General features: G+C 43.3%; 1 protein-coding gene across 2 annotated transcripts; it reads right to left on the reverse strand.

The window, feature by feature from the left end:
* Positions 1-2,358: 2,358 nt before the first annotated feature.
* On the reverse strand, positions 2,359-25,139 carry LOC126187580 (transmembrane protein 70 homolog, mitochondrial). Of its 2 annotated transcripts, XR_007537764.1 has the most exons (4): positions 24,992-25,139; positions 24,576-24,905; positions 2,930-3,299; positions 2,359-2,850 (listed from the first exon to the last, which is right to left on the reverse strand). XR_007537764.1 is itself a non-coding variant. In XM_049928749.1 (3 exons), the coding sequence occupies exons 1-3, from the start codon at positions 25,088-25,090 to the stop codon at positions 3,108-3,110; spliced, it is 621 nt and encodes a 206-aa protein (XP_049784706.1). In that variant the 5' UTR covers positions 25,091-25,139; the 3' UTR covers positions 2,359-3,107. The 2 variants fall into 2 exon arrangements, 1 of the variants encoding a protein (XP_049784706.1); XM_049928749.1 differs by having other exon boundaries at positions 2,359-3,299.
* Positions 25,140-26,861: the final 1,722 nt, after the last annotated feature.

Here is a 26,861-nt window from a genome sequence, read left to right on the forward strand (position 1 = left end):
ACGAATCAGACGAATGTAAGAACAGTCCTTCGAGAGCAATTGCTACATCCATTTCGCTTACAGTGTGTCCACAACCTGGAACCAGTTGATTATCCACCCAGAGCACAGTTGTCGCAGTGGTACCTGGAACAGTGTGAAATGCATCCTAAATTTCCATCCTCTGTGTTGTTTACCGATGAAGCAACGTTCGGGCATGATGGAGTCTTCAACATGCACAATTTGCATGTTTGGAGTGAGGATAACCCACATGCCACGGTTACTAGTGCTCATCAAGTGCGGTTCTTCGTTAATGTGTGGGTCGGTGTTGTTGAAGACTGTTTAATTGGGCCGTATCTGCTACCTAGTTGTTGTCTCTTGGTCATAAAAAAATGGAAAAGTGTTTGTTGGTTTAATTAATTTGCCGCTAGAGAAATCTTCCTTTACCAGTTTAAATACTCCTCATAGGAAAAAATGGCATTAGGGAAAAATACTTGTTTTGATGTCCCCTACAACCTCCCAGAGTTTGTCAGTTTAAATACTTTTCACCCTGTATAGCCAGAGCAACCACAGCTGTGAATATGCATCTTGGAAATCAGCAAATCTATTCAGCTGTATGAAAATTCTTTTTATTGGACTCATCACAAAAAGGAACCCAATAAAATTAAAGACATTTTCTAATTTCTAAGATGAATTTTCTGTGTTTTTCTAGCAGCAGTTTCGCTGAAAAATGGCCATCCATAGCATGATCTTTCTTTCATGTGTGTTCGTAATGTCTATACAATTTACTTTTGATGATGTTGGCAGAAATTTTGTGCTTTCGTAACGTCTATACAATTTACTTTTGATGATGTTGGCAGAAATTTTATATGCCAAATTCAGTAACCTTATTCCTCATTGGTTAACACAGTTTCTCAAGTCTCCTTCTTTGCAGATAAGAATAACAATTGATTTAGTCTAGCCTTCAGGGTGATCATCCCCTGGCCAGGTCAAATTTAAGAAGAATCTGTCTATAAATGACTTTCTTGCATACTTAAACAGCTCTAGATTGACTGAATCTTCTCCTGGGGCTTTATTTTTTTTTTTTTTTTTAGAATTTGTTTAACACTTCTTTAAGTTCACATTTATATATGTTTTCTGTTCCTCATATTAAGAGGGAGCTACAAACCATGTCAGTTCCCTATATAAGGATGGCTGAAATAACCTCCAAAGCTGGTCCAAAGGCTATAAGGCAGCAGACCCATCATTGGACTTGCTCCCTGGAAGGACAACAAGTGATGCTTTCAAGTGTCATCTGGGAAATAATCTAATTGTCCTCTGGAATCTGTAAAGCACAAACTTGATTAATTCCAAGTTAAAACAAGACACCATCCAGAAAATTGCTGCTGTGCACTAGCAGCAGTGATTTTGGAGAAAGAAAGAAAAAAAAAAGGTCTCAGCTAGCACAGCACAAACAATGCTTACCCAGAGGAATCATCAGTGGAAGTGGCCACGGCAGGGGGATCGCCAAGTGTAGATTCACCTGTCACAATTGTTAGAACCCATTGTGACATTGCTGTGAAAGAAGTGGCAGGTGTTGATGATTTGATTTTATATATTAATGTATTTCAGTGTAGAATAAAATATATAGTTTGATGTATTTACTGATACATACATAACTGACTTACCTTCATACAGGGTGGTCAGGAACAGTCTGAAAAACTTGTAAGGGTGATGAAGGGTACAGTGTGTTGAGAAAAATTTTTAAGAACAAAATTTGGTATGTTGCTCTGTTTCCAAGTTCATTAGAATTGAAGTTAGCTATCAGGCTGTTGCGTTAGCAAATTCAAGCGACTCGTCTGAGATGGTGCCGCCAAATGTGTTCTTCTTTGGTTTCCAAACAAGAGAGCAATACAAAAATTGGACTTGGGACGGTATAAGAGATTCAACCCAAGCCAAAGGCTGAATAATCTCGTGCACTATCAGCTACGCTACAAAACAACTGACACTAAGTGTATCTGGCAGGCAGCATGAAATTGCACGCTACAGCTCAACTGGCTAACTTCAATGCTAATTAACTCAGAAATAGCGCAACATATTGAATTTTTTTCTTAACAATTACTTCTCAGCACAGCCTAATCTGCCACACCCTTACGTGCTTTTCTGACCATAATGTATAGTATTTCAACTGCATGGACTAATTGGCATATAGCTGGCTTAAAATTTGAAATATGTGTCAAAAGGGTGTTTGCAGACACTCCACTCCCACCTCCCCTCCCCACCATTAAATGACAATCGTGGTAACAGACTGACCTACACTGTAGCCTCGTGTCTACATTCATACCATATTTAACACATCTTGTTGTATGTAATACACTTCTTGTTATAAAAACCAAAACTGGAGATAGTCAGAAAATTTATATTAGGTAATATACAAGTCTCTGACAAGTATTGTGATGCATATAATGTACATAAATTACGAGAAATGAAAGGGGGGAGGGTGCCGCCCCCCTCTACGTAACTCTCATCAAATGTACAATAAATATGTAAGGCTTTGAAAGGAGTCTCTTATAGCCTAAAACTGAATAGCTAACTTGACAAACAAGTTACATACTTCGACATGAAACAAATTTTTTAACTCAGAATAAATTTCTACATGTTTAATAAATATTTTTAAAGCTGAAATTTAAAACTGAAACCATCCATTAACAAAGCTGCATAAATTGAAGTGAAATATTTCATTTTGCTATAGGTGATTATGCCAAGATGCGCACTCCCTGATACACTATGTTCTACAGTTGAACATGATGGCTTAAGCACACGTGGTGTCCAAGACATTAGGGTGGTTGGCAATGCCCATTAGCTGCCACAACGAGGCGTTCAGCTACACTGTGCCTGCAACAAGCCATTGCTGGCTGAGCTCCTGGAATGAGTGTGGAGGATAAAGAAAATGGAAAATCCAGTAAGTACTCACCTTCAATAATTTATTAGTGCTAAACAGCACTAAGCAGAGGAAGGCACTAAACAGGTAGACATGGGAAATTTCCCAAAATTATACATTAACACTTGAAGATTTCACTCACATTAACTACTTTCAATATAGTCACTCAATTTATTTCAGTTTATTCTCAATACACACTGGTGTGAACTTATCACGTTTTCTTATCATTTTCCAGGTCTCCAAGCTTCAAGTCTAGAGGTTTGTCATATCCCATTATACGAGCATAATGCGATTTGTCTTCAAACATCCTAGGATCAACAAATAGAGGAATACCTCTGACGTGGAAGGAAGAGAACATGCCAGGAACTTCTGGTACTTCGACATCCTCTGGGTGAAATATTATCTGAAAACGAAGGTAACGGTGTATAAACTGGAAATAGAAGAAGGTTTACACACCAAAATAAATCTATTTATCAAGCTGCTTATGGCAGATACAAATGTAAATCTTAAAAAGTTCTATCCTGTGTTTAATTGCCAATTTGTTACACCAACACAAGCAGACCTCTCTGCCTTCAGTTCTGTCTGAAACCAACCAGTATAGTTCACAAGTACATTTCCTATGATGTGTTATGCAATCTCCAAATTACTGACTCCACTGACAAACAATATAGTTTAACTTAGCATACAAGACAATCAAAGCATGGAAGTGATCAAACCACTTCTCTGGTCAACTTAACCTACTGATCCCAGATGTCTGCTTTGTCTCATGAAGTAACATGATGCAGTGTGTGACGAAATACATGCACAAACAGAACAAGAACATAATGCTGACATTTTTATTTATTTATTTTTATAAGCATATTTTCTGGAATGTAGGTTTTGACTGTGAATACAAAATCTTAGTTGTAGTGGTACACTGAACTGTACCGTAGCTTAAGACTTAGGTTAGGTTAAAAGGTGAAAGTTTCACTGTAAGTTGGTGAAGCAGTACCTAAGGTTCTACCTATTATTCTGGCACACAACCCCAAGTAAACCAACATCCAGGCAGACTCTACACTGCTCTCCAACATTCCTTGCCACAGATATCATGTCAGCCACCGCAAGACTTATTTTTCACACAGATTTGTTGATTCAAGACACTTTTAAAGCTCAGTTCACACAAATATAAAAAGCTGGTATGTTCCTTTGTTTCATGGTGCACTCTGTGGTGTTTTGTTTTGTTTTAGGGTGCAAAAACAACTAGGTTCATACCCGCCCATGTCAGAACTGTAGAACACTAAGGGGGGGGGGGGGGGGGGGGGGGGGGGGGGGGGGGGAAGAAAGAAAAGAAAGTTGAAAATGTCTACACATTAAGCCCAATTCATGGAAGAAAGACAGCTAAAAACAGGAATTTGGAGAAGGGACCATAAAATACGCCATACGGAAATGAAGACCCTATGCCACAATTAAATGTCCTTTGCCATATTGCTAAAGCGCGGTTGACAGCCTGTGCATTGTTCGCTAAAATGGACAGAAACTCAGATGGCAAACATAAATGAGAACATAAGTGGTTAATAAAAGGGCATTCCGTCAGGAAATGGCGAACCATCAGAGGTTGAGGGCAAGGAGCACACAGTGGTGGGGCAGCACCACTTAACAAATGGTGAAGGCTAAAAAGACAGTGCCAAAACGCAACCTAGTTAAAATGATCTCATGGCGAGATGGCTGACAGGAGGTTGTCCAAGCCAATGGGAGAGGTTTAATTCCCACAAAGGGAGGACCAATGGTGATGCCACTTGCTGACAGACGGCAACACAGTGATCATCAGAGGGAGTGGAAGAACTAGTGGGCCGAGGTACGAGGACTGCTGCCCTGGCAGCAGCCTCATTTCCCATCAGACCAATGTGAACAGGAACCCACATAAACATCACAGTAGTTCCATCAAGAGTGAGCAAGTGATAACTTTCTCGCACCTGTTGCACAAAAGGGTGGACAGTGTACAGTATACCACGGTTCTGCAGGCACTGAGAAAGTCAGAGCAGATGACACAATTGAAAAGTCTGTGTCGCATGATGTACTGTGCAGCCTGATACTGGGTGAAGATCTCTGCTGTAAATACTGAGCAGTGTTGCAGAAGAAGATACGAAGAAACATTGAAAGGAGATCTCGACATGAAGGTCAGTCCGAGAGCCATCTGTGTACACAAAGGTACAATTGTGAAGTTCTGTGTGGAGATTGTGAAACTTACGGCGATAAGAGCAAAGCTGGAGTAGTGTCTTTAGGAAGCAAATGAAGGCCATGGCCAACAAAGGCCACCACATGAAGACAAGGTGGTGAAGGGTTCACACCCATCGGTGGCAGGTAGCGTGAAGTTAAGCTCCCGGAGCAAGAGCCGAAAGCAAATTCCAAGATGTAACACAGAAGAGAGACACACCCTGTACTGGTGATCAAAGGAGTCATCAAAGGAGGAGGTGTAAGATGGGTGGCCAGGTATGGCAGACAAAGGGCATTCGTATCTGCCAAGGAGAAAGTCACAGTGGTAGTTCAGCTGATTCAGCACATGGACTCTCAACCAATCGATGCCACAATGGTGGGTAGTGTTGACACAGCCTAAGAGAGACAGATGTGCAGATGCACGAACAAAACACCCATAGTCTAGTTTCAAACAGACAAGGGACTGGTACAAACGGAGGAGGGTGGTCCAATCCATTCCCCAGGAACAACCACTAACGACACATAGAACACTGAGGGACTGTGTACAGCAGGCAGCTAGGTAAGACATGTGGGAGGACAAAGACAGTTTCCTATTGAGATAAGCCCCAAGAATTTTGTAGTTTCAACAAATGGAAGGGCAACAGGCCCAACATGTAAAGATGGTGGAAGAAACTAATTGAGCCCCCAGAAATTCATACAAACAGTTTTGTCAGAGGAAAAGCAAAACCATTGTCGATGTTCCATAAGTAAAGATGATCGAGACTCAAGGAGACAAGCCTGTGGACAACTGCAACAGATTCCAAAATCGTCAACGAAAAGGAAACTGGTGATGCCTGGTGGGAGACAGGCCATTATAGGGTTAATAGCAATACCAAAAAGGTCAATGCTCATGACGGAACCCTGAGGCACACCGTTTTCCTGTGTAAAGATGTCCAACAAGGCAGAATCACACTACCTTTAAAACTAGGTCTTTTAAGAATCCCTGAAGGAAATGGGGCATGCGGCCATGGAAGCCCCACGTGTAGAGAGTATGGAGGATACCAGTCCTCCAGCAGGTGTCATAGGCTTTCTCCAAATTGAAAAACAAGGCCATAGTGTGGTATTTTCACAGAAAACAATTCATGGCATGGGTTGACAAGATGACAAGATGTTCACCCACAGAACGGCTTGCTCGAAACCCACACTGTGCAGAGGTTAGTAAATTGCGAGACTTGAGCCACCATACCAGCCGGGCACGAATCAAACATTACAAGACCTTGCAAACACAGCTGGTGAGAGAAATGTTGCAATAACTAGAAGGAAGGTCTTTGTCCTTGCTGGGCTTAGGTATGGGTATGACAGTGGCTTCAAGCCAGCGTCTGAGAAACGTACCCTCTGCCCAGATGCGATTGCATAGGAGAAAGTGCTTACCTGCAAGAGAAAGGTTCTGCAGCATCTGAATGTGAACATCATCTGGTCTTGGGGCAGGGGATTGGGATGAAATGAGAGCATGATTTAGCTCCCTCATAGTAAATGCGGCGCTGTAACACTCACGATTCTGAGAAGATAACGGTATTGCCTGAGCCTCCTCCATTCGTTTCCAATGGAGGAAGGCCGGGTGGTAGTGGTTGGAGCTCGAAATCTCCACAAAACAGCAGCCCAAGGTGTTGGGGATAGCAGTAGGTCCTACTACGTCATCATCTGCTACTGTCAGGCTGGTAATTGGGGAATGGACCTCAGTTCCAGACAGCCGTTGGAGGTTGGCCCAGGTGACGAAGATGGTATGGTGCTGTTAAAAGAACCGGTAAAGGAAATACAGATAGATTTTCTGCTATCCTGAAGAATGTGATGACACTTTGCATGCAACTGTTTGTAACGAATATAGTTGGCCATCATAGGATGACAATTAAAAATGCAGAGAGCACATCTCTGCATGCGAATTGCATTGCGGCAAGCCTCAGTCCACCAAGGGACAGGGATACGGTGTGGCAGAGAGGAAGTGCGAGATATGGTACATTGTGTCGTGGTAAGAATAATGTTCGTAAGATATTTCCTGGTCATCGCAACTTGGGAAATGTTGTATACTGAAGGTGGTCAGGAAGGAGTAAAGCCTTCAGTCAGCCTTAGAAAGCTGCCATTTGGGTGTAGACTTAGGTGGGGTAGGAGTCAGCATACTGATAGCACACGGGAAATGGTTGCCTGAGTATGTGTCATAGAGAATGGACCATTCTAGATGATGGGCAAGCTCAGGAGTGCAGAAGGAGACACCCAAATGGGAATATGTACAAGTGGTGCTGGAAAGGAACATTGGTGCTCACATGTTAAGGCAGATGAGGTTAAAGTGACTGAGAAGGTCAGCCATGACAGGTTCTGGGCAAGCACCAAAGGGAATATCAGCATTCTCCTCTGTTTATCTGTGGAGTCCAGGGCTGAAAAACAGTTGGCAGTGCACAGTGGCACGGTGGTCAGCCAAGCAAGGGCAGGCAAGGGTATCACATGGCGACACTGTTGAAGAGGTCCTCCAAGTCGGCGAAGGACAAACAAGACCGTTTGCCTTTGTTAGGCTTCTTGGAGATTTTCTGTTTGGCGGAGTAGGGCCCCGATGTTTATTGGTTGGAGGGATGTAGGAAGTCTTCGTGGGAGTATTCCTTCTGTCCTTTCTGGCCTGCCAGTTGTGTAGCGGGTGACTTTGCCCTGAGAGGTGAAGGTTTGGTGGCTTGTTGCACAGCTGCAGAAGATGATGGGTATGCTGCCATGATACTGGGCAATTTCACGACCACAGTGCTGAATTTGAGATTGCAAGTCTGTGTTGCCATGTTCTTCATGGAGCGAGATGTAGCAAGAACAGCACTGTAAGTGCCAGACGGTAGAACATAGGGTTTGCAACTAGCCAACAACTTGTGAGGGTTCGGATAAGGCACTTTTTCCTTCACCCAGGTCTCCTGGACAGCAAACGCATTGAGATACAGAGGATGATCTTGGGAGAGGCAGGTGGCATGGTCACCATTGCAGTTGATACAGTGGGGAGAAGGAGGTGGCCAATCACCATCATTGGTATTCCTACCACAGGTTATACATTTGGCTAGGTATCTACAGGACATTCAAGTGTAGTTGTAATGATGACATTGGTAGCAGTGCACTGTGATAACTTCACAGTCTGCTTCGATCTTTGATGGAAGCACTACTTTATCAAAAATGATAAAAAGAGTGAGTGTGGGCACTAAGTATGCATCTACCTTGTTCACTACCCCATGGACTGCAATGACACTCTGATCAGAGAGGTACATTTGGATTTCTACCTCGGTCAGACCATCGAGCAGCACATGGGAAGAATTCAGCAATTGATGGGCCTCAACATGAATGAGATAGCCATGGAGGAGCGAAGCTGCAAGCAGTTTTGTGCCTGGGAATCAGAAGTAGTCTCCAAAAGCAAAGTGCCACTTCATAAATGAGAACAGGATTTCACAGGACCAGCAATTGCATCAACATCTTCCGAATTGTAAATGGATTTGCTGTAGCAAAATACTGACTGTCTTCAGTATGTGAAACCATAAGGAGTCGTGGTGCAGCTTGGAGGGTCTTTGATCATTAGCTTCATTCCGTTTACATCTGACAGGCATTGACCGGGAAGAAAATAATTGCTCATTGGGAGAAAAACCCCCATGACTGCAGCGTCACAGATGGCACGCTGCTTCCAACTGCCAACCCCCCCTCCCCCTCAGAAGGCGGTGCCCCTTCCTTTGGTGATTGTTCGCACTCAGGTCACACCTCCCAAACCCCTGACGGAGGGACCATTCGGCAATTTGGGAAGGTAGCAGCACAGACAGTCATCTTTCTCTGGGCCTGGCCTATACCAGGGGGTACATGCGAACCCTACCTGCCAACCCGGGAATCTGGGAATTACGCATTACCCAGTCACATGTTACATGTTAGATGCATGGGCTGGCCTTCAGGAGTGCACAGGAAGGAAGAAGAAAAAGAGGAACCTCAAACACCAAAGCAGAGCAATGACAGGAGAAGGGGAATGAAGAAAAAAAAAAGGGGAATGAAAAACAGTGAAGACACTGTTCTGATATCAGCCACTGAATATGCAGAACACATTTCCAAAACATCTCTGACATGTTCCCCATGGGAGGGGAAAAAGAATAGCAAGAGGATAGACTTGCAGCACGGAAGGGAAACGATGTTGCAAAGGCTGGGGCCCTGTGGTAGCCATGCAGAGCAGCGAGCCCCTTGGATGGGACATTGTAACATGCCAGTACATAATACTGTATGCTTAGCATTCAAGAGACTCAAAGTTTCCCCATTCCACTGGTCATTTCTGTTTGACTGAGAGGAAGTAATGGCATGTCTATAAAGAAATGAACTTTTGTCACATATAAAACACTGTTGAAAAAGACACACATCACTTTTGGAGCACTCATTAGCTGCCAAGCAATTCGTAGGAGGTACTTCATAACATTTATGCAGTTGAGGAATAATGACAGAAATTAGTTTCTTATGAGCATTCCATCATGAGAAGAATTTATCTATAGGATAAATGATATAATCAACATGAATAATGACGAGACTGGCTATTCTCCCATACAAATTTTAGTTGTTACACTGATTTTTTCTTCTTTTTAGATGATTCATAATGTATATACAATAGCATACCAAACTTTTTAAATTCATGAATTAAATAATTTCATTACTTAGTAGTGAGGAACTTCAGTGAATACTTTCACCTTATGCCTCAAAGCTTTAACAAGATACATAATTTCTACACTGGTGTATATATTTCTCACTTCATTAGCCATCAAACATAAATACTGAAATCCTTGTTACTCAAACTGTACATGTGAAATGGCAACAGAAGATGAATGATTATTGTTGTAACCTGTTGTGACCGCGACCGCAACGGTTGTCGGGTGGCTGAGAAAGCACGGCAGGACCAAACGGAGAGCGGCCTGTGCACAAACAAATGAACGGAAAGGACGGACACGAAACAACGATGGACGATGGAGAAAGGCCTTACGACGACAACACGCAAGACACAATGGAGTAACAGAGACAACCAAACGAATCCAACACGTCCACAATTAACGAGATCAAAGTATGATAAACACGCTGTCTTGTCGAGGCGATGCGTCGAGACTCACTGGCAGAGCGAGAGGCCGGCTCTTAAATACTCTACTGGGAGCGCTGCTATTGGCTGCTGGAACCACGTGTTCCACTGTGGCGCCCTCACACTACATGCAGGCCAGTGCGCACGCGCCGCCACAGCTTACGGCACGATGATGCAGAGGCCTCTAGGGGTCTTCGGCGGCAATGTCGGCTGGCGGGGATTCAAATTCTGGGGTGCACGGTACCAGATCCCTCCCCCCTGAAATTGCGCGTAGGGGCGGAAACACCTTGGACGGTGCCGAGGTGGGCGGCAGTGAGGAAATGAGCTGGGCTCATCAAGCGCTAGTGGCGGGGAGGAAGGGATGTCCGAGGTATCCATGGCAGCCAATCCGGAGTCCATGGGGTGGGGGGGGGGTGGAGGGAGCTGTCGATTCACCTGGGGGCAGAGAGGGCCGGCGGCAGGCCCACGGGGAGACGGCAACCGGGTGCAGGGATGGAGACTCGAGGACCACGTCCGCACCTGAAGGAGGTAGGGGAGGGTGCGGCGGCGCGAGTCCCGCGGGTGGAGCTGATTATGAGGGTGGCGCTCCAACCCTTTCGAGGTCTGCACCGACGTCACATGCCGCCCATGGGCCGCAACGACTGTGGCGGGCGTCCAACCCGCCTTGCACCCGTACTCGCGGGCCCACACGGCTGTGCCAGGGGCATACCACCGTGAGGGCCAGGAGCGGGGGCAGGAGGAGGATGGTGTCACCAAATGGAGCAGGGTCCGCGGCTGGCGCCCTTGAAGGAGCTCTGCCGGACTGCATCCGCCAATTGGCGTAGTGCAATAGGTGTTCAAAACCTGGGTGAGGGCCGATGTGGTTGGAGACGTGTCGACTGCCTTTGTCAACTGCTGATTAAAAGTGTGGACAAGCCACTCCACCACACCAGGGCTGTGAGTTTAGCCTCCGTGGTGGTGGACGCCATGCGGACAACATATGGGAATTTGGAGTAAGCACCAACGATGAGCAACCACATGGACCCCAAAAACGGGCCCTCAAAATCGACATGGATGCGATCCCAGGATCGGCGAGGCACAGGCCTGGGTGCAAATGAATGAGGGGGGCTGGCATGGTGACGTGCACAGACAGTGCACCCATGGACCAGGGGCTCAATATCGCCATCGATGCCGGGCCAATACACGTGCCGGCAAGCCAAAACTCTCATACGGGACATACCCCAGTGCCCGCGGTGTAACAAACCGAGCACCCAAAGCCACAATTCCGGAGGGATGACCACCCAATAGGCATCCAACTCTGTGGCCAGTAGAAGGACATCATCAGCCACGGAGAGCCTGTGGGACAGGTGGCACCAGGGGCTGAAATTGGACTGCATCCGACGAGTAGCATAGGAGGGCCACCCGTGAATCATGTAGTTGAGAATCTGTTGCAAAACATGGTCGCGGCGGGTAGCCACAGCAATGTGAGCAGCCATAAGAGGCAAACCGTCCAGCACATCTCGGCAGGCGGAATCAATGTGAAAGCATTGAACCTCCTGCTGGTCAAAGGCAGGATTGGGGCCTGCTGGGAGACGTGACAAAGCAGCCGCGTTAGCATGGTGGGCTTATACCGGATGGGGTAAGTGTAATTACGTAAAAACAATGCCCAGTGCTGGAGACGTTGAGCTGTCCATTCCGGAAGGTGAGAGTGGGGTCTGAAATGTGTAACCAAAGGTTTATGGTGTGTCAGGAGGGTGAACTTTGCCCCAAAGAGATAGGTGTGAAATTTTTGGACAGCAAACACAATCGCCAGGGCCTCCTTTTCAATCTGGGAGTAGTTCCGTTGTGCTGGGGTGGTCAACGTCTTAGAGGCGTAAGCGATGGGCTGTTCGGAGCCATCGGCATCCCGGTGCACAAGGATGGCCCCATTGCCGTATGCCAATGCAGCAGCCACCACAACCAAGGGGCGGTCTGGAGAGAAGGGAGTAAGGAAAGGGACAGACTTCAGCATTGCCTTTAAACGGAGAAAAGCCTGGTCACACACAGGAGTCCAATCAAAAGGTACCCCTTTGCAACGCAAGTGATTGAGGGACTGAGCAACAGAGGCAGCCTGGGGCAAGAACTTTAAGTAATAAGTAACTTTGCCCAAAAATACCTGGAGTTCAGATAAGTTCTTGGGACAAGGAAGGGCCTCACTGGCCGCGACATTACGACCCCAAGGGCAAATGCCATCTTTGCTAAGCCAGTGGCCTAAGTATTCCACTTCCAGTTGAGAAACACAACACTTGTCCAGCCGACAGCGGAGACCAGCAGACTGCAGAGCATGAAATAGGGCACTGAGGTTTTGCAAATGTTCCTGGTGGGAACGCCCGCTGACCCAGATGTCATCCAGATAATTCACACAGGTGGGGATAGGCTGTGTAAGCTGCTCCAGGAATCGCTGAAAAATGGCTGGCGCTGAAGAGACACCAAAGGGAAGGCACTTGTACTTGCACAATCTGAAAGGCATGTTGATAACAATGATGTTCTGAGAGTCGGCATCCAAGGGCAACTGGTGGTATGCCTCAACCAGGTCAATCTTTGAAAAATACTCTCTCCCGGCAAGCTTAGCGAGAAGGTCTTCCTGTCGGGGAATGGGGTAAGTGTCGATGAGGGACTGAGCACTGACTGTAGCGCCGAAGTCCCCACACAGCCGAAGGGACCCACTGGGTTTCCATATGACCACGAGCGGCACCGCCCAGGCACTGTATGTTACAGGCTCCAGAACACCAGCAGCCTGGAGCCGATCCAGTTCCTGCTTGAGAGCCGGCCATCAGGCCACCGGAAGGGGCCAGGCCCGGAAAAAGCAAGGCTGCGCATCCGGCCATAGGGTGATGTGTGCCTGAAAGCCGGAAGCACATCCGAGATCCGTTGCAAACAGCGACGCAAAAGCGGAGCAGAGATCGTCCAAGTCCTGAATAGGAACAGCCATGGAAACGACCTTAACTTCATCATCAGAAATAGAAAAGCCAAACAGTTGAAACGCATCCAGGCCAAAAATATTCGAAGCCGACGGATGGTTGACGACAAAGAAGGTAAGAAGCTGGGGAACACACTTGTACGTTCCCTGGATGACGAACTGCCCATGAAGGGGAATGGACCATCTCTGTAGGCGACCAAACGGCGAGAGGGAGGTGACAACTCAGGAGAGCCCAGCTGGGTATATGTTGCCATATTAATCAGGGAGACGGTGGCCCCAGTGTCAACCTGAAAACTGACTTTCTCCGTGAAAATGCGGAGCATGAGAAAAAGCTGCCGCGCTCATGGGTCATCCTGTGGGACGATCGATTGCAGAGCATGGACTGTATCTTGAGGCCCAGGAGGGGCAGGACTGGAGAGAGTCCGAGTCAAGCAACTAGGACAAACCGATCGAATGTGGCCCCCCCCTTATTACACAGCATGCACGTTTTCCAGCGGTGGGGACAATCAGTCTGCAAAGTCGCAGTAAAGCACTGTGGGCAAGATGGAAGTGGGCCGTGCGACCGGCAACAAGGGGCGACCGTAGGTGCCGATTCCATAGAGACATCGGACAACGATGAGTCCCGACGGTGCTGGCCTCTGTCGGCCGGGCCACGTCGACGTCGCGAGGGCGGAACTCGCCATGATGCTGTGATTGCCGCCACCTGCGGTCGCGCCATAAGACACTCGTTAGCCGCTTGAGCAATTTCAAAGGAGTGGGCAATGCGGAGAATCTTTTCCAAGGAGGGGTTGTCGAGTTTCAACGCCGCAGTACGGACCTCAGGATCGGGAGCCAGCTGAACCACCACATCCCGGATCAGGGAGCCTGCATACGAAGCCTTACACTACTGATTGGTTCACGTAAAATCGCATCGACGGCTGAGACCCTGCAAGTCCATGACCCAGAAACAATATGATTGACCAGACCGTTTATGGTACTGGTGGAACTCCAGCAGAGAGGTGACCACATGGTAGCATTGGGAATAATAGTTTGTCAGCAAAAGGCATATCTCCTGGAAAGAGAGAGCCACAGGCTCAGACAACGGTGCCAACTTGCGGAGAAAAAAGAATGTGTCAGGGGAGGCCCAAGACAAAAACAACGACCGCTGCAAGGAGTTGTCTGTGATTTGAAAAGCCATGAAATGTTGTTTCAGCCAGTGTAAGTAGGTTTCACAGTCCTCTTTAGCGTCATTAAAGGTTGGAAATTATGTCGGAACGTGGGAAAGCATCGGACACCCAAGGACTCGGATTGTGGTAACGCATCCCGAGCATCGACTTTGTCTGTTAGCAACTGCAGCAACTTTTGTAAGATGTCTAACTGGAACTGCTGCTGCTGTTGCTCCAGACGACAGACTAACTTTGCCTCCATGCTAGTACCTACCACCATTTACCTCGTCGACAATGATGTTGTAACCTGTTGTGATCGCGACCGGAATGGTTGCGGGGTGACCGAGAAAGTGCGGCGGGACCAAACAGAGAGCGGCCCGTGCACAAACAAAAGAATGGAAAGGACGGACATGAAACGACAACAGACTATGGAGAAAGACCTTATGACGACAACACGCAACAGAGTGACAGAAACAACCAAATGAATCCAAGACGTCCACGATTAACGAGATCAAAGTACAATAAACACGCTGCCTTGTCGAGGCGATGTGTCGAGACTCACGCAATGATTAGACTCACTGGCAGAGTGAGAGGTCGGCTCTTAAATACTCTATCGGGGGTGCCGCTATTGGCTGCTGGAAACACGTGTCCCACTGTGGTGCCCTCACACTACATGCAGGCCAGTACGCGCACACCGCCACAGTTTACGGCGCGATGATGCAGAGACCTCTAGGGGTCTTCGACGTCCATGACGTCTGGCGGGAATTCAAATTCTGCAGAGCACATTACCAGACATTATGATGACAATAACAATGTTGGGCTGGAAAACTCAATGATGGTGGTACTTGCACCAACAAAAGATATTAGTTTAGAAAAATACAACCTTAAACGAGATTACAAAATTCACAAAGACACTAAACAGTAGTAATTTTGATGGCTGGTTTCTAGCAGAATATTGAAATCTCTTGCAGACTTGACATGATTACCCATAAGCTATCTTTTTGATCAATCCATGACTCAAGGCTTACTCCCTGACAGATTAAATATGCTGTAATAACAACGATCTACAAAACTGAACATAAACAGCAGCTACCTCCAATTACTGACCTATTTTACTTCTTCCACACTTTTCAAATGTATTTTAGACAGTAGTTTATGATAGAATAGTCACTTAAGTGAGCAGAATTCTCAGTTTGGATTTCATAAAGGGTTCTTCACAAAGAAAGCAATAAAAGCTTCACAAGTGGTAGCAGAGCTAAATAAGAAAAATTATTGTGTTGGCATATTTGGTGACCTTTCCAAAGCTTTTGATTGTAAGGATCACAAAATTCTATTTGACACACTTAACTTATGTAATGGTATCCCTCTTGTGTGGACGGAGTCTCACTGTAATAATAGGAAGCAGCAAGTCTTACCGACAGACTGTGTCACAGACATGAAACTAATCTCAGAATGGCAAAACTTAACATCTGAGATGCCACAAGAATCACTACTGGGCCCACTTTGTTCTTTTTCTGCACGAATGACCTTGCAGTGACTTTAAAGGGTGGTTAATGTATCTGTAACGTTTGCTGATGAAACAAACATACTAATCAAGGGGCCAAATTCAACTTTAGCAGACACAACTCAAATGATAACTGAACAAACCCACAAATGGTTTAAAGTTAACAGTTTAAGCTTTTATCTCTCAAAGAATATTATGCAATTTCCAACAAGTCATAATGACCTGTAAGCACCAAAAGTGGACATTAATCCTCACAGTCTACATGAAACATTGTAAAATTCATTGGTGTGCAGTTGGATGATAAGTTAAAATTGAATGAAAATGCAGATAAACTAACTGAGAGCTCAGATCAGTATGTTATGACCTTGAAAGCAACACTCGTTGTGTTGCTTGTCGCAGTACGCTTGAGGGAAATGAAGCGTTTATTCATTGACACAGATAATTATTCATCTTGTAATTCCTACATTCACTTCCTAATTCATTTACTCCTTAACAGTTTTTATTACTGATAACAAAAATCTGTTTCAGCTGAACTGTGATTTACACGGTCACATAAATAACTGCTTCCTGGTCTACATTTCAGAGTGGAGCTACATCTCCTGGCAGGAAAATATTTAATGAAGTCCCATCTAACACAAAGTCAGGAGTCTGGACTTTCAACCAATTCAAAAGAAAATTAAAAACATACCTTATTAGTCACCCTCTCTACAAATCATCTGAATATCTAGATTTAGGGATTGAAAAGTTCTGTTAGCTAAATTATGCGATCAAAAGTATCTGGACACCCCCAAAAACATAATGTTTCTCGTATTAATAGCATTCTGCTGCCACCTACTGCCAGGTACTCCATACCAGCAACCTAAGTAGTCATTAGACATCGTGAGAGAGCAGAATGGGGCACTCCACGGAACTCAAGGACTTCGAACGTGGTCAGGTGATTGGGTGTCACTTGTGTCATATGTCTGTACGTGAGATTTCCACACTCCTAAACACCCCTAGGTCCACTGTTTCCAATGTGATAGTGAAGTGGAAACGTGAAGGGACACACAGCACAAAATCGTAGAGGTTGACCTCGTCTGTTGACTGACACAGAGACCGCCAAAGTTGAAGAGGGTTGTAATGTGTAATAGGCAGACATCTATCCAGACCATCACACAGGAATTCCAAACTGCCTCATGATCCACTGCAAGTACTATGACAGTTAGGTGGGGAGGTGAGAAAACTTGAATTTCATGGTCGAGCGGCTGCTCATAAGTCACACATCACACCGGTAAATGCCAAATGATGCCTCGCTTGGTGTATGGAGCATAAACATTGGATGATTGAACAGTGGAAAAACATTGCATGGAGTCACAAATCACAATACACAATGTGGCAATCCAATGGCAGGATGTGGGTATGGCGAATGCTTGGTGAACACCATCTGCCAGCGTGTGTAGTGCAAAGAGTAAAATTCGGGGGTGGTGGTGTTATGGTGTGGTCATGTTTTTCATGGAGGGGGCTTGCATCCCTTGTTGTTTTGCATGACATTATCACAGCACAGGCCTACATTGATGTTTTAAGCACCTTCTTGCTTCCCAATGTTGAAGAGTAATTCGAGAATGGCGACTGAATCTTTCAACATGATCAAGCACCTGTTCATAATTCATGGCCTGTGGTGGAGTGGTTACACAACAATAGCGTCCCTGTAATGGACTGGCCTGCACAGAGTCCTGACCTGAATTCTACAGAATGCCTTTGGGATGTTTCTGAATGCCGATTTCTTGCCAGGCCTCACTGACCGACATCAATACCTCTCCTCAGTGCAGCACTCCTTGAAGAATGGGCAGCCATTTCCCAAGAAATGTTCCAGCATCTGATTGAATGTATGCTTGCGAGAGTGAAAGCTGTCATCAAGGCTAAGGGTGGGCCAACACCATATTGAATTCCTGCATTACTGATGGAGGGCGCCATGAACTTGTAAGTCATTTTCAGCCAGGTGTCTGGATACTTTTGACCACATAGTGTATATGGCAAGTAGCAGTGCTTCATTGTAAAGCTACATGGCAATACGTGATGTGCTGTAAATAATGTTTACAAGTGCAGATGAATATTTTCTTTGAAAACTAGCATTCTTATGCAATTCCACCCAGCCTCTGACCCGTGACACAATTGTATGTTTCATCATGGTGGTGGTACAGCGTTTTTAACTGGGTCATGGTTGTAGATCACAGTACGTAGCATTTGGTCACACTCTTTTGTTTGTATGTTTATATTTCGAAGTTGTTTGTTAGGTATGTTAGTGAGTTGTGTGTCAGGTTGTTATTGGAGGAGTTTTTTCTGATTTGCTAGTGAGTTACTTTGATTTTACATATTGTGGCTGATGGATTCATGTTTGGAATTACTAGTGGTAGTTCACGTACATCGAAATTGGTGGCAATGCACATTTTTGTGAAGTTCAGGGTTTTTCTTGTTAGCGTTTGCAAACTGTGTTGAATTGTGATTGGTAGTACTGTAGATACTGGTTTACCATTGTTGGTTAAGTTACATTTTTGATATTGGTTATGTGCACGAGTTTTAGTCTGTTGTACTGTGGACTTAAGTTTCAGATTCATAGGAAAAGTGAAAGTTTGATAATAGATTTGAAAATTTTAGTGTGTTGGTTTTTGTTAAGTGAGCTTCGTTTTAACTGCCATATAGGTCAAGCGAAATTTTGGAGTGGCTTGCGGGTTCATGGCATCGACAACTTCAGATGAGCTACATAGGTCAAGTGAAATTTGATACTGGGTTTTCGAGTTGTGTGGGAAAACCTGATATCGAGGGATTCATTTGAAATATATATGTGATGTGAAATTTATGGTAACAATGGTTTTCATTTCTTCTTTTTTTTGATTATGTCAGATGCTGAGAATTTTGTGTACTTGATTTTTGGGTTAATATTTGTTTTGGACTGGTGGTGTTAGTCTTATTCTCATACATTTAGCCTGTCCCTGCCCAAAGTCCCCCTACTTCCTGCTGTCGTTCCATTAGTTTCATTGTATTGCTAGAGTTAAATGATTTGCATGCTATTTATGTTTGTTCATAGGTGTAATGGGCGACATCATGGTCGTCATGTTGTGCACACTTCAAATACTTATGTCTGCCACACCGATGTCACTGGTCAAAGCAGACAAGTGGGACTACAACTTTTGTTTTGCCAAGCTACCAATAGTAGCAGCTTTAGCCCCCTTCCACAAGGTAGCAGTCTCAAATTTAGCTGTCATAAACACGAACAGCATTAAGCAGTGCATGGATTGTTTGCTGTGAATTCAAAACACATATTAAGTTTCTAATATTTCCTTGTCTTTTGTTAATTTTTACCTCAATTCATTCCACATCACTGAAGGTTGTCCTCGATGGGACCTATTGAGCATAATGGATGAATGAATATGTCCTAGCATAAAGAATGATCGTCTTGCTGTAACTGTGTATGCCAGGAGGAAGAGCCTAACCATAATGCAAGTATGGCTTGACCAGTTGAGTAGTGTACCACTTGGACACACAGTTAAAACATGCAGTGACAATGTGACATTTTGTCGTTCATACACTCCAGGCTTAAGATCTTCTCTATTATCAAAGGAGTCACATTTAAGATGATTTCTTTAGAAGAGAATGTCTGGCAAAAAGAGGAATTACCAAGAAATATTTGTCATACCATATTAGTACAACAGAATGCAACTTTTTTCAATCTTGAACTGTGTACTTAGGCTTGGACTTTTTTCAACTTATCCACATAGACTTGGTGACAGTTTATAACAGACTTGTCCCTGTGCTCTGACAGAACATATTACATAAGAGAAATGACAGAGGAAACTAGAATGATGTTGCAAATCTTTACACTTACTAAATACCATAAACCAATTAACATCTCTATTCATTCCTTTCCGTTATCAAAATATTTCTGCATACGATTTTGTGTAAGGGTCCTCAGATTTGGTGTTTTACACCTGTCAGAGGATGACACATATATAATAAACTCCTCTTCCACTGCTGTTACGTCAACCTGCTTGGATCACTCTTGGCACTGTGCAAGGAGACACAATAAATGAGTTCTCATTATTGCTTTATCAGATGTTAAACATAAAAAATAACGCAATCTGTTACGTTATCAGCTTTTGTTTCTGCCTATGTTACCCCCATGAACCATGGACCTTGCCGTTGGTGGGGAGGCTTGCGTGCCTCAGCGATACAGATAGCCGTACCGTAGGTGCAACCACAACGGAGGGGTATCTGTTGAGAAGCCAGACAAACATGTGGTTCCTGAAGAGAGGCAGCAGCCTTTTCAGGAGTTGCAGGGGCAACAGTCTGGATGATTGACTGATCTGGCCTTGTAACACTTACCAAAACGGCCTTGCTGTGCTGGTACTGCGAACGGTTGAAAGCAAGGGGAAACTACAGCCGTAATTTTTCCCGAGGGCATGCAGCTTTACTGTATGGTTAATGATGATGGTGTCCTCTTGGGTAAAATATTCCGGAGGTAAAATAGTCCCCCATTCGGATCTCCGGGTGGCGACTACTCAGGAGGAGATCGTTATCAGGAGAAAGAAAACTGGCGTTCTATGGATCGGAGTGTGGAATGTCAGATCCCTTAATCGGGCAGGTAGGTTAGAAAATTTAAAAAGGGAAATGGATAGGTTAAAGTTAGATATAGTGGGAATTCGTGAAGTTCGCTGGAAGGAGGAACAAGACTGGTCAGGCGAATACAGGGTTATAAATACAAAGTCAAATAGGGCTAATGCAGGAGTAGGTTTAATAATGAATAAAAAAAATAGGAATGCGGGTACGCTACTACAAACAGCATAGTGAACGCATTATTGTGGCCAAGATAGACACGAAGAACACGCCTACTACAGTAGTACAAGTTTATATGCCAACTAGCTCTGCAGATGACGAAGAAATTGAAGAAATGTATGACGAAATAAAAGAAATTATTCAGATAGTGAAGGGAGACGAAAATTTAAGTCATGGGTGACTGGAATTTGGTAGTAGGAAAAGAGTGAGTAGGAAATGTAGTAGGCGAATATGGATTGGGGGTAAGAAATGAAAGAGGAAGCCGCCTGGTAGAATTTTGCACAGAGCACAACTTAATCATAGCTAACACTTGGTTCAAGATTCATAAAAGAAGGTTGTATACATGGAAAAACCCTGGAGATACTAAAAGATATCAGATAGATTATATAATGGTATGACAGAGATTTAGGAACCAGGTTTTAAATTGTAAGACATTTCCAGGGGCAGATGTGGACTCTGACCACAATCTATTGGTTATGAACTGTAGATTAAAACTGAAGAAACTGCAAAAAGGTGGGAATTTAAGGAGATGGGACCTGGATAAACTGAAAGAACCAGAGGTTGTACAAAGTTTCAGGGAGATCATAAGGGAACAATGGACAGGAATTGGGGAAAGAAATACAGTAGAAGAATGGGTAGCTTTGACAGATGAGTAGTGAAGGCAGCAGAGGATCAAATAGGTAAAAAGACGAGGGCTAGTAGAAATCCTTGGACAACAGAAGAAATATTGAATTTAATTGATGAAAGGAGGAAATATAAAAATGCAGTAAATGAAGCAGGCAAAAAGGAATACAAACGTCTCAAAAATGAGATCGACAGGAAGTGCAAAATGGCTAAGCAGGGATGGCTAGAGGACAAATGTAAGGATGTAGAGGCTTATCTTACTAGGGGTAAGATTGATACTGCCTACATGAAAATTAAAAGAGACCTTTGGAGAAAAGAGAACCACTTGTATGAATATCAAGAGCTCAGATGGAAACCCAGTTTTAAGCAAAGAAGGGAAAGCAGAAAGGTGGAAGGAGTATATAGAGGGTCTATACAAGGGCGATGTACTTGAGACCAATATTATGGAAATGGAAGAGGATGTAGATGAAGATGAAATGGGGATATGATACTATGTGAAGAGTTTGGCAGAGCACTGAAAGACCTGAGTCGAAGCAAAGCTCCGGGAGTAGACAACATTCCATTAGAACTACTGACAGCCTTGGGGAAGCCAGTCCTGACAAAACTCTACCATCTGGTGAGCAAGATGTATGAGATAGGCGAAATACCCTCAGACTTCAAAAAGAATATAATAATTCCAATCCCAAAGAAAGTAGGTGTTGACAGATGTGAAAATTACCGAACTATCAGTTTGATAAGTCACGGCTGCAAAATACTAATGCGAACTCTTTACAGACGAATGGAAAAACTAGTAGAAGCCGACCTCGGGGAAGATCAGTTTGGATTCCGTAGAAATATTGGAACACACGAGGCAATACTGACCCTACGACTTATCTTAGAAGCTACATTAAGGAAAGGCAAATCTACGTTTCTAGCATTTGTAGACTTAGAGAAAGCTTTTGACAATGTTGACTGGAATACTCTCTTTCAAATTCTGAAGGTGGCAGGGGTAAAATACAGGGAGCGAAAGGCTATTTACAATTTGTATAGAAACCAAATGGCAGTTATAAGAGTTGAGGGGCATGAAAGGGAAGTAGTGGTTGGGAGTGAGACAGGGTTGTAGCCTCTCCCCGATGTTATTCAATCTGTATATTGAGCAAGCAATGAAGGAAACAAAAGAAAAATTTGGAGTAGGTATTAAAATCCATGGAGAAGAAATAAAATCTTTGAGGTTCGCTGATGACATTGTAATTCTGTCAGAGACAGCAATGGACTTGGAACAGCAGTTGAACGGAATGGACAGTGTCTTGAAAGGAAGATATAAGATGAACATCAACAATAGCAAAACGAGTATAATGGAATGTAGTCGAATTAAGTCGGGTGATGCTGAGGGTATTAGATTAGGAAATGAGACACTTAAAGTAGTAAAGGAGTTTTGCTATTTGGGGAGCAAAATAACTGATGATGGTCGAAGTAGAGAGGATATAAAATGTAGACTGGCAATGGCAAGGAAAGCGTTTCTGAAGAAGAGAAAGTTGTTAACATCGAGTATTGATTTAAGTGTCAGGAAGTCATTTCTGAAAGTATTTGTATGGAGTGTAGCCATGTATGGAAGTGAAACGTGGACGATAAATAGTTTGGACAAGAAGAGAATAGAAGCTTTTGAAATGTGGTGCTACAGAAGAATGCTGAAGATTAGATGGGTAAATCAAATAACTAATGAGGAGGTGTTGAATAGGGTTGGGGAGAAGAGGAGTTTGTGGCACAACTTGACTAGATGAAGGGATCGATTGGTAGGACACGTTCTGAGCCATCAAGGGATCACCAATTTAGTATTGGGGGGCAGCGTGGAGGGTAAAACTCGTAGAGGGAGACCAAGAGATGAATACACCAAGCAGATTCAGAAGGATGTAGGTTGCAGTAGGTACTGGGAGATGAAGAAGCTTGCACAGGATAGAGCAGCATGGAGAGCTGCATCAAACCAGTCTCAGGACTGAAGACCACAACAACAACATGTTACCTAACCACTGTAAGGAATTTATGAATTTTATGTAAACTTAGTGGAGCATTTACACAAATCAGCCAAACATTCTACAGTACCCTCACATTCAGCTTCAATTTACAACTCTCTGGACTTAAATGTCTTGTCAGAGGCAATGAATACGCCACCTTCATGTCTCTTACCATAGGCTCTCTCTTACTTGATATGCATTATGGAACACAAAGGACAAATGTTCTTTTGGTTAAGTCAGAGACAAATACTGCAAGAATACTGTGCGCATGCTCACAGTTTATACTTGCCTTTAATCGAATATTTTTCCTACCTTGTGTCAAAAGCTATAAGATTCCCTGTTTTGTTCTCAGTTAATAATGCACATATAAACCAATATCATTTTGGTGACTATGATTTAAACATTAGGAATCCTACAACTTCCTTGGAGATATTACCATAATTTTGTTACACAGAAAGGTAACTTCGTTGGCTGATGGCACAATGGGCCAATTTACATGGCTTTGCAACCATGTCAAAACTGTTCCACATAGTATGTCAGATATGAGACAGGCACAATACCATCAAACTTCATGAAGAATATGATGATCCCAGTATCAAGGAAGGAAGGGGCTGACGAGTATTACCAGTATCAGTTTAGTAAGTTATGTCTGGATCATGCATCAGTTATATACAGAACAATCAAACTATTTTTAGAAGCCAACTTTGGGGAACATCAATTTGTGTTCAGGAGAAACACAGGAAGACATAAGGTAATACGGGTCCTATGAATTATCTTAGGAGATATGCAGTATTAAAATTACTTTGTATCTGATGTTTCAGAAAATCGAGTGATAGGAGCCAGCCGACAGCTAACTTTACATCATTCTTGAGTACCATGTGCTCACAGTGTTGTCTGTAGGTATATACAGAGCATTTTCATACATAACACTGCACACTGTGCACTGCCATGCTAAGCCAATCTGTCAATCACAGTTATTTTATTTCAGGTATAGTAGGATAACAAAAGTACGCCTATTTGAGAACATGGAATGGACTACACTCCTTAAAATACAGTGAATAGACGTTATACAGCTTTCTCCACACTGCTGTTATAGGAATCTGAGAGCCAGTAGATGAGATGAGAGGGTGACAGGATTGTGTAATTTTGGTTCCAATTTCATACTACAGAGGGCATCCAGTATTATTTCGTGTTGGTCTCATATCGGTATGGCACTAACATTCTCTCCGTAACTGAATACAATAGTATTGTGTTATAGAAAACTGTTCAGTAAAATGCTTCCTAGAAACGTTTAACATTCAATGACGCAAATATTTTGTAATCATGTGGCAAAGGGTTGTGATTTGCAACACAAATATTGACGGTTTCGTTGGAGAATAGTTAAGTTACCTTTTTCTCCTTCAGAAAAAAGTTGTACACTACAGCAGTATAAACTTCCCTATCTGGCGTGTATCTAATCTCCGTCACATACTTTTTTGTTATCCAATGCAATAAGAACGGCGTTACGTATGTGAAACATCCTATAAATCCGAGCATTGCAATGGACAGCGGTAAATTTCCGAAAGTTGTTGCATGTTGAATAAGGTACGGCTGAGCAACCAGACCGCCTGCACTAGTAACCAATGAAAATAACTTCACTCCTCGAATCTGCTGCGCCAATGGTCCATGATACACCTTAACATCGGTTTGTTGGGTACTTTGGTTCCTTGCAGCAAAAACCTGAAATAATAAGCTATTGTCAGAAGTGTCAATGGTAACGGTGCCACTGGTGTGTTTTAATTACAACGGATTTCTCATGGCTGTACATTTATCGTTAATAGTCGATGGTTCAACAACTGTCTCTCGCAGAAAATACTTTTTCGCAAATTTCTTGACAAAACACATGTTACTCGCAAGGTCTCCATTTCAATACTCCTCCAGTCCTAAGATCTCTGATGACCAAGATATACCATTGGGCATTGAACAACGAATAGTCGGAGGTCAAAGAGATATTTGTTAAAACTTGCACTGTTCTGATACGTTCAATTGCCACTTGCAACTAGAGTGACGCCAACGCAGGTAGCATGACGGCTCAAACTGCAGGAACGTGTTCTAAAATTTCACACGCTGAAATCAAGATTGAAAATGTGAAGTACCAATATGAAGCAATTTACAGGAATTGGTCGGTCATTATTGCTGTAGTATGGGCAAAGTAATAGGAATGAATATCACAAGTGCTGGTTCCAACGGAGAATGACTTGCAAAAACAAAGCACGGCCTGAGATTAAATGATACAATAGGAAACAAAAGATATAACCGATACTAACATATTATGAACCGGTAACACACCTTTTCTGAAATAAAGAGATAATGTTGTATTAATTGTTAGAAAGTTGACGAATATGGGTGTATATTAAGACTTGTTAATAGCCTGCAATATAATTTTAAAGGCAATCAAGCTGAGTATAGCATCTTTCTAGTCCCCACAAACTGCAAAGAAATAATTAAAATTATTAGGATTTTAAAATCTTCCAGTTCCACAGAGCATGATGGCCCCAGTATTACTGTATTAAAAGTGTACCGACAAAATGTTTCTGTAGCTCCGTCTGTAGCTGTAAATAGTATAATAGAATCAGATAACTTCCCAGAAACACTAGAAATAGCTCAGGTAACAACAATATTTAAGAAAGGAGATAATCTCAAAATTCAAAACTATAGAACAATCTCAATACTTCTTGTGTTTTCCAAAATAGTTAAAAAGTCATATACCGTAGAATTATCAACTTTCTCTAGATGCGTAACTTATTGTTTGAAAATCCAAGTGGATCCTTTAAATGTAAATCAACTAGCATAGACGCTGCTCAGTTAACTGAAGAGATAGTAAGTGGCATCAAGAGTAATCAACATGTTGCAGGAATATCCTTGATCTTGAGAAAGCTTTTTACTGTGTGAACGCTGCAATCGTGTTAGAAAAGCTATGGAACATTGGCATCAGAGGCACTGCTCGTGGCCTAATAAAATCTTACACGAGTATCTGAAAAGAGTTTGTACTGCTTAAAACTGGAAGTGGTGTTCACAAATATAAAATCACTAACACAAAATATCGAGTGCCCCATGGTTCAGTAATGGATCCTCTTCTGTTTTTGATTTATGTAAATGAGATAAGATACTGCACTCAAAGTCCCAAAACAGTCCTGTATGTGGATGTTACACCCATTGCATGTAGAAAGGAATCATTCAACAAATTAGAGATGCACTGTAATAATGTGACAAATGAAATTGTTCAGTACTTTAATGAAAGCCACTTCAATATTAGCAGTAGTAAAACGTGTCTCATGGAGTTAAGCATCAGTTATTTTAATGATGAAATTAAACTATACATAGACAATGAATTAGTAACAAAAAATTTTAGTGTAAAATTCCTCAGTTTAATAATTCAAAGCTATCTAAAGGGGGCCCCTATGTAGATACTCTAGCATGTAAGTTGTCTAAGAATCTATTTCCAAATAATAAGATTAGCGAGTTCTACAAAGATACTGTTGTCCTAAAGACCACATATCATGCTCTATTTTCCTATCACTTGAATTACAGAATAGAAATTTGGGCTGCAACAAGTAAAGGAAATCTAAATAAGCTATTGCTACTTCAAAAAAAGGGCTTTTTTCCAAAATCTGCTGTACTAACTGCAGTAAACAT

The sequence above is a fragment of the Schistocerca cancellata genome, chromosome 5, assembly GCF_023864275.1.
Source record: "Schistocerca cancellata isolate TAMUIC-IGC-003103 chromosome 5, iqSchCanc2.1, whole genome shotgun sequence".
Lineage (NCBI taxonomy): Eukaryota > Metazoa > Arthropoda > Insecta > Orthoptera > Acrididae > Schistocerca > Schistocerca cancellata.

Bases quoted from the DNA above. Each gene is read 5' to 3' on its own strand.
- LOC126187580 (XM_049928749.1), bottom strand. From the start codon at position 25,090: ATGGAGACCTTGCGAGTAACATGTGTTTTGTCAAGAAATTTGCGAAAA. The intron at 24,906-24,991 runs GTACAGCCATGA...TTATTATTTCAG, and splicing joins ATCGACTATTAACGATAAAT to GTTTTTGCTGCAAGGAACCA. The intron at 3,300-24,575 runs GTAACTTAACTA...CTTCGTTTTCAG, and splicing joins TTTTTCTGAAGGAGAAAAAG to ATAATATTTCACCCAGAGGA.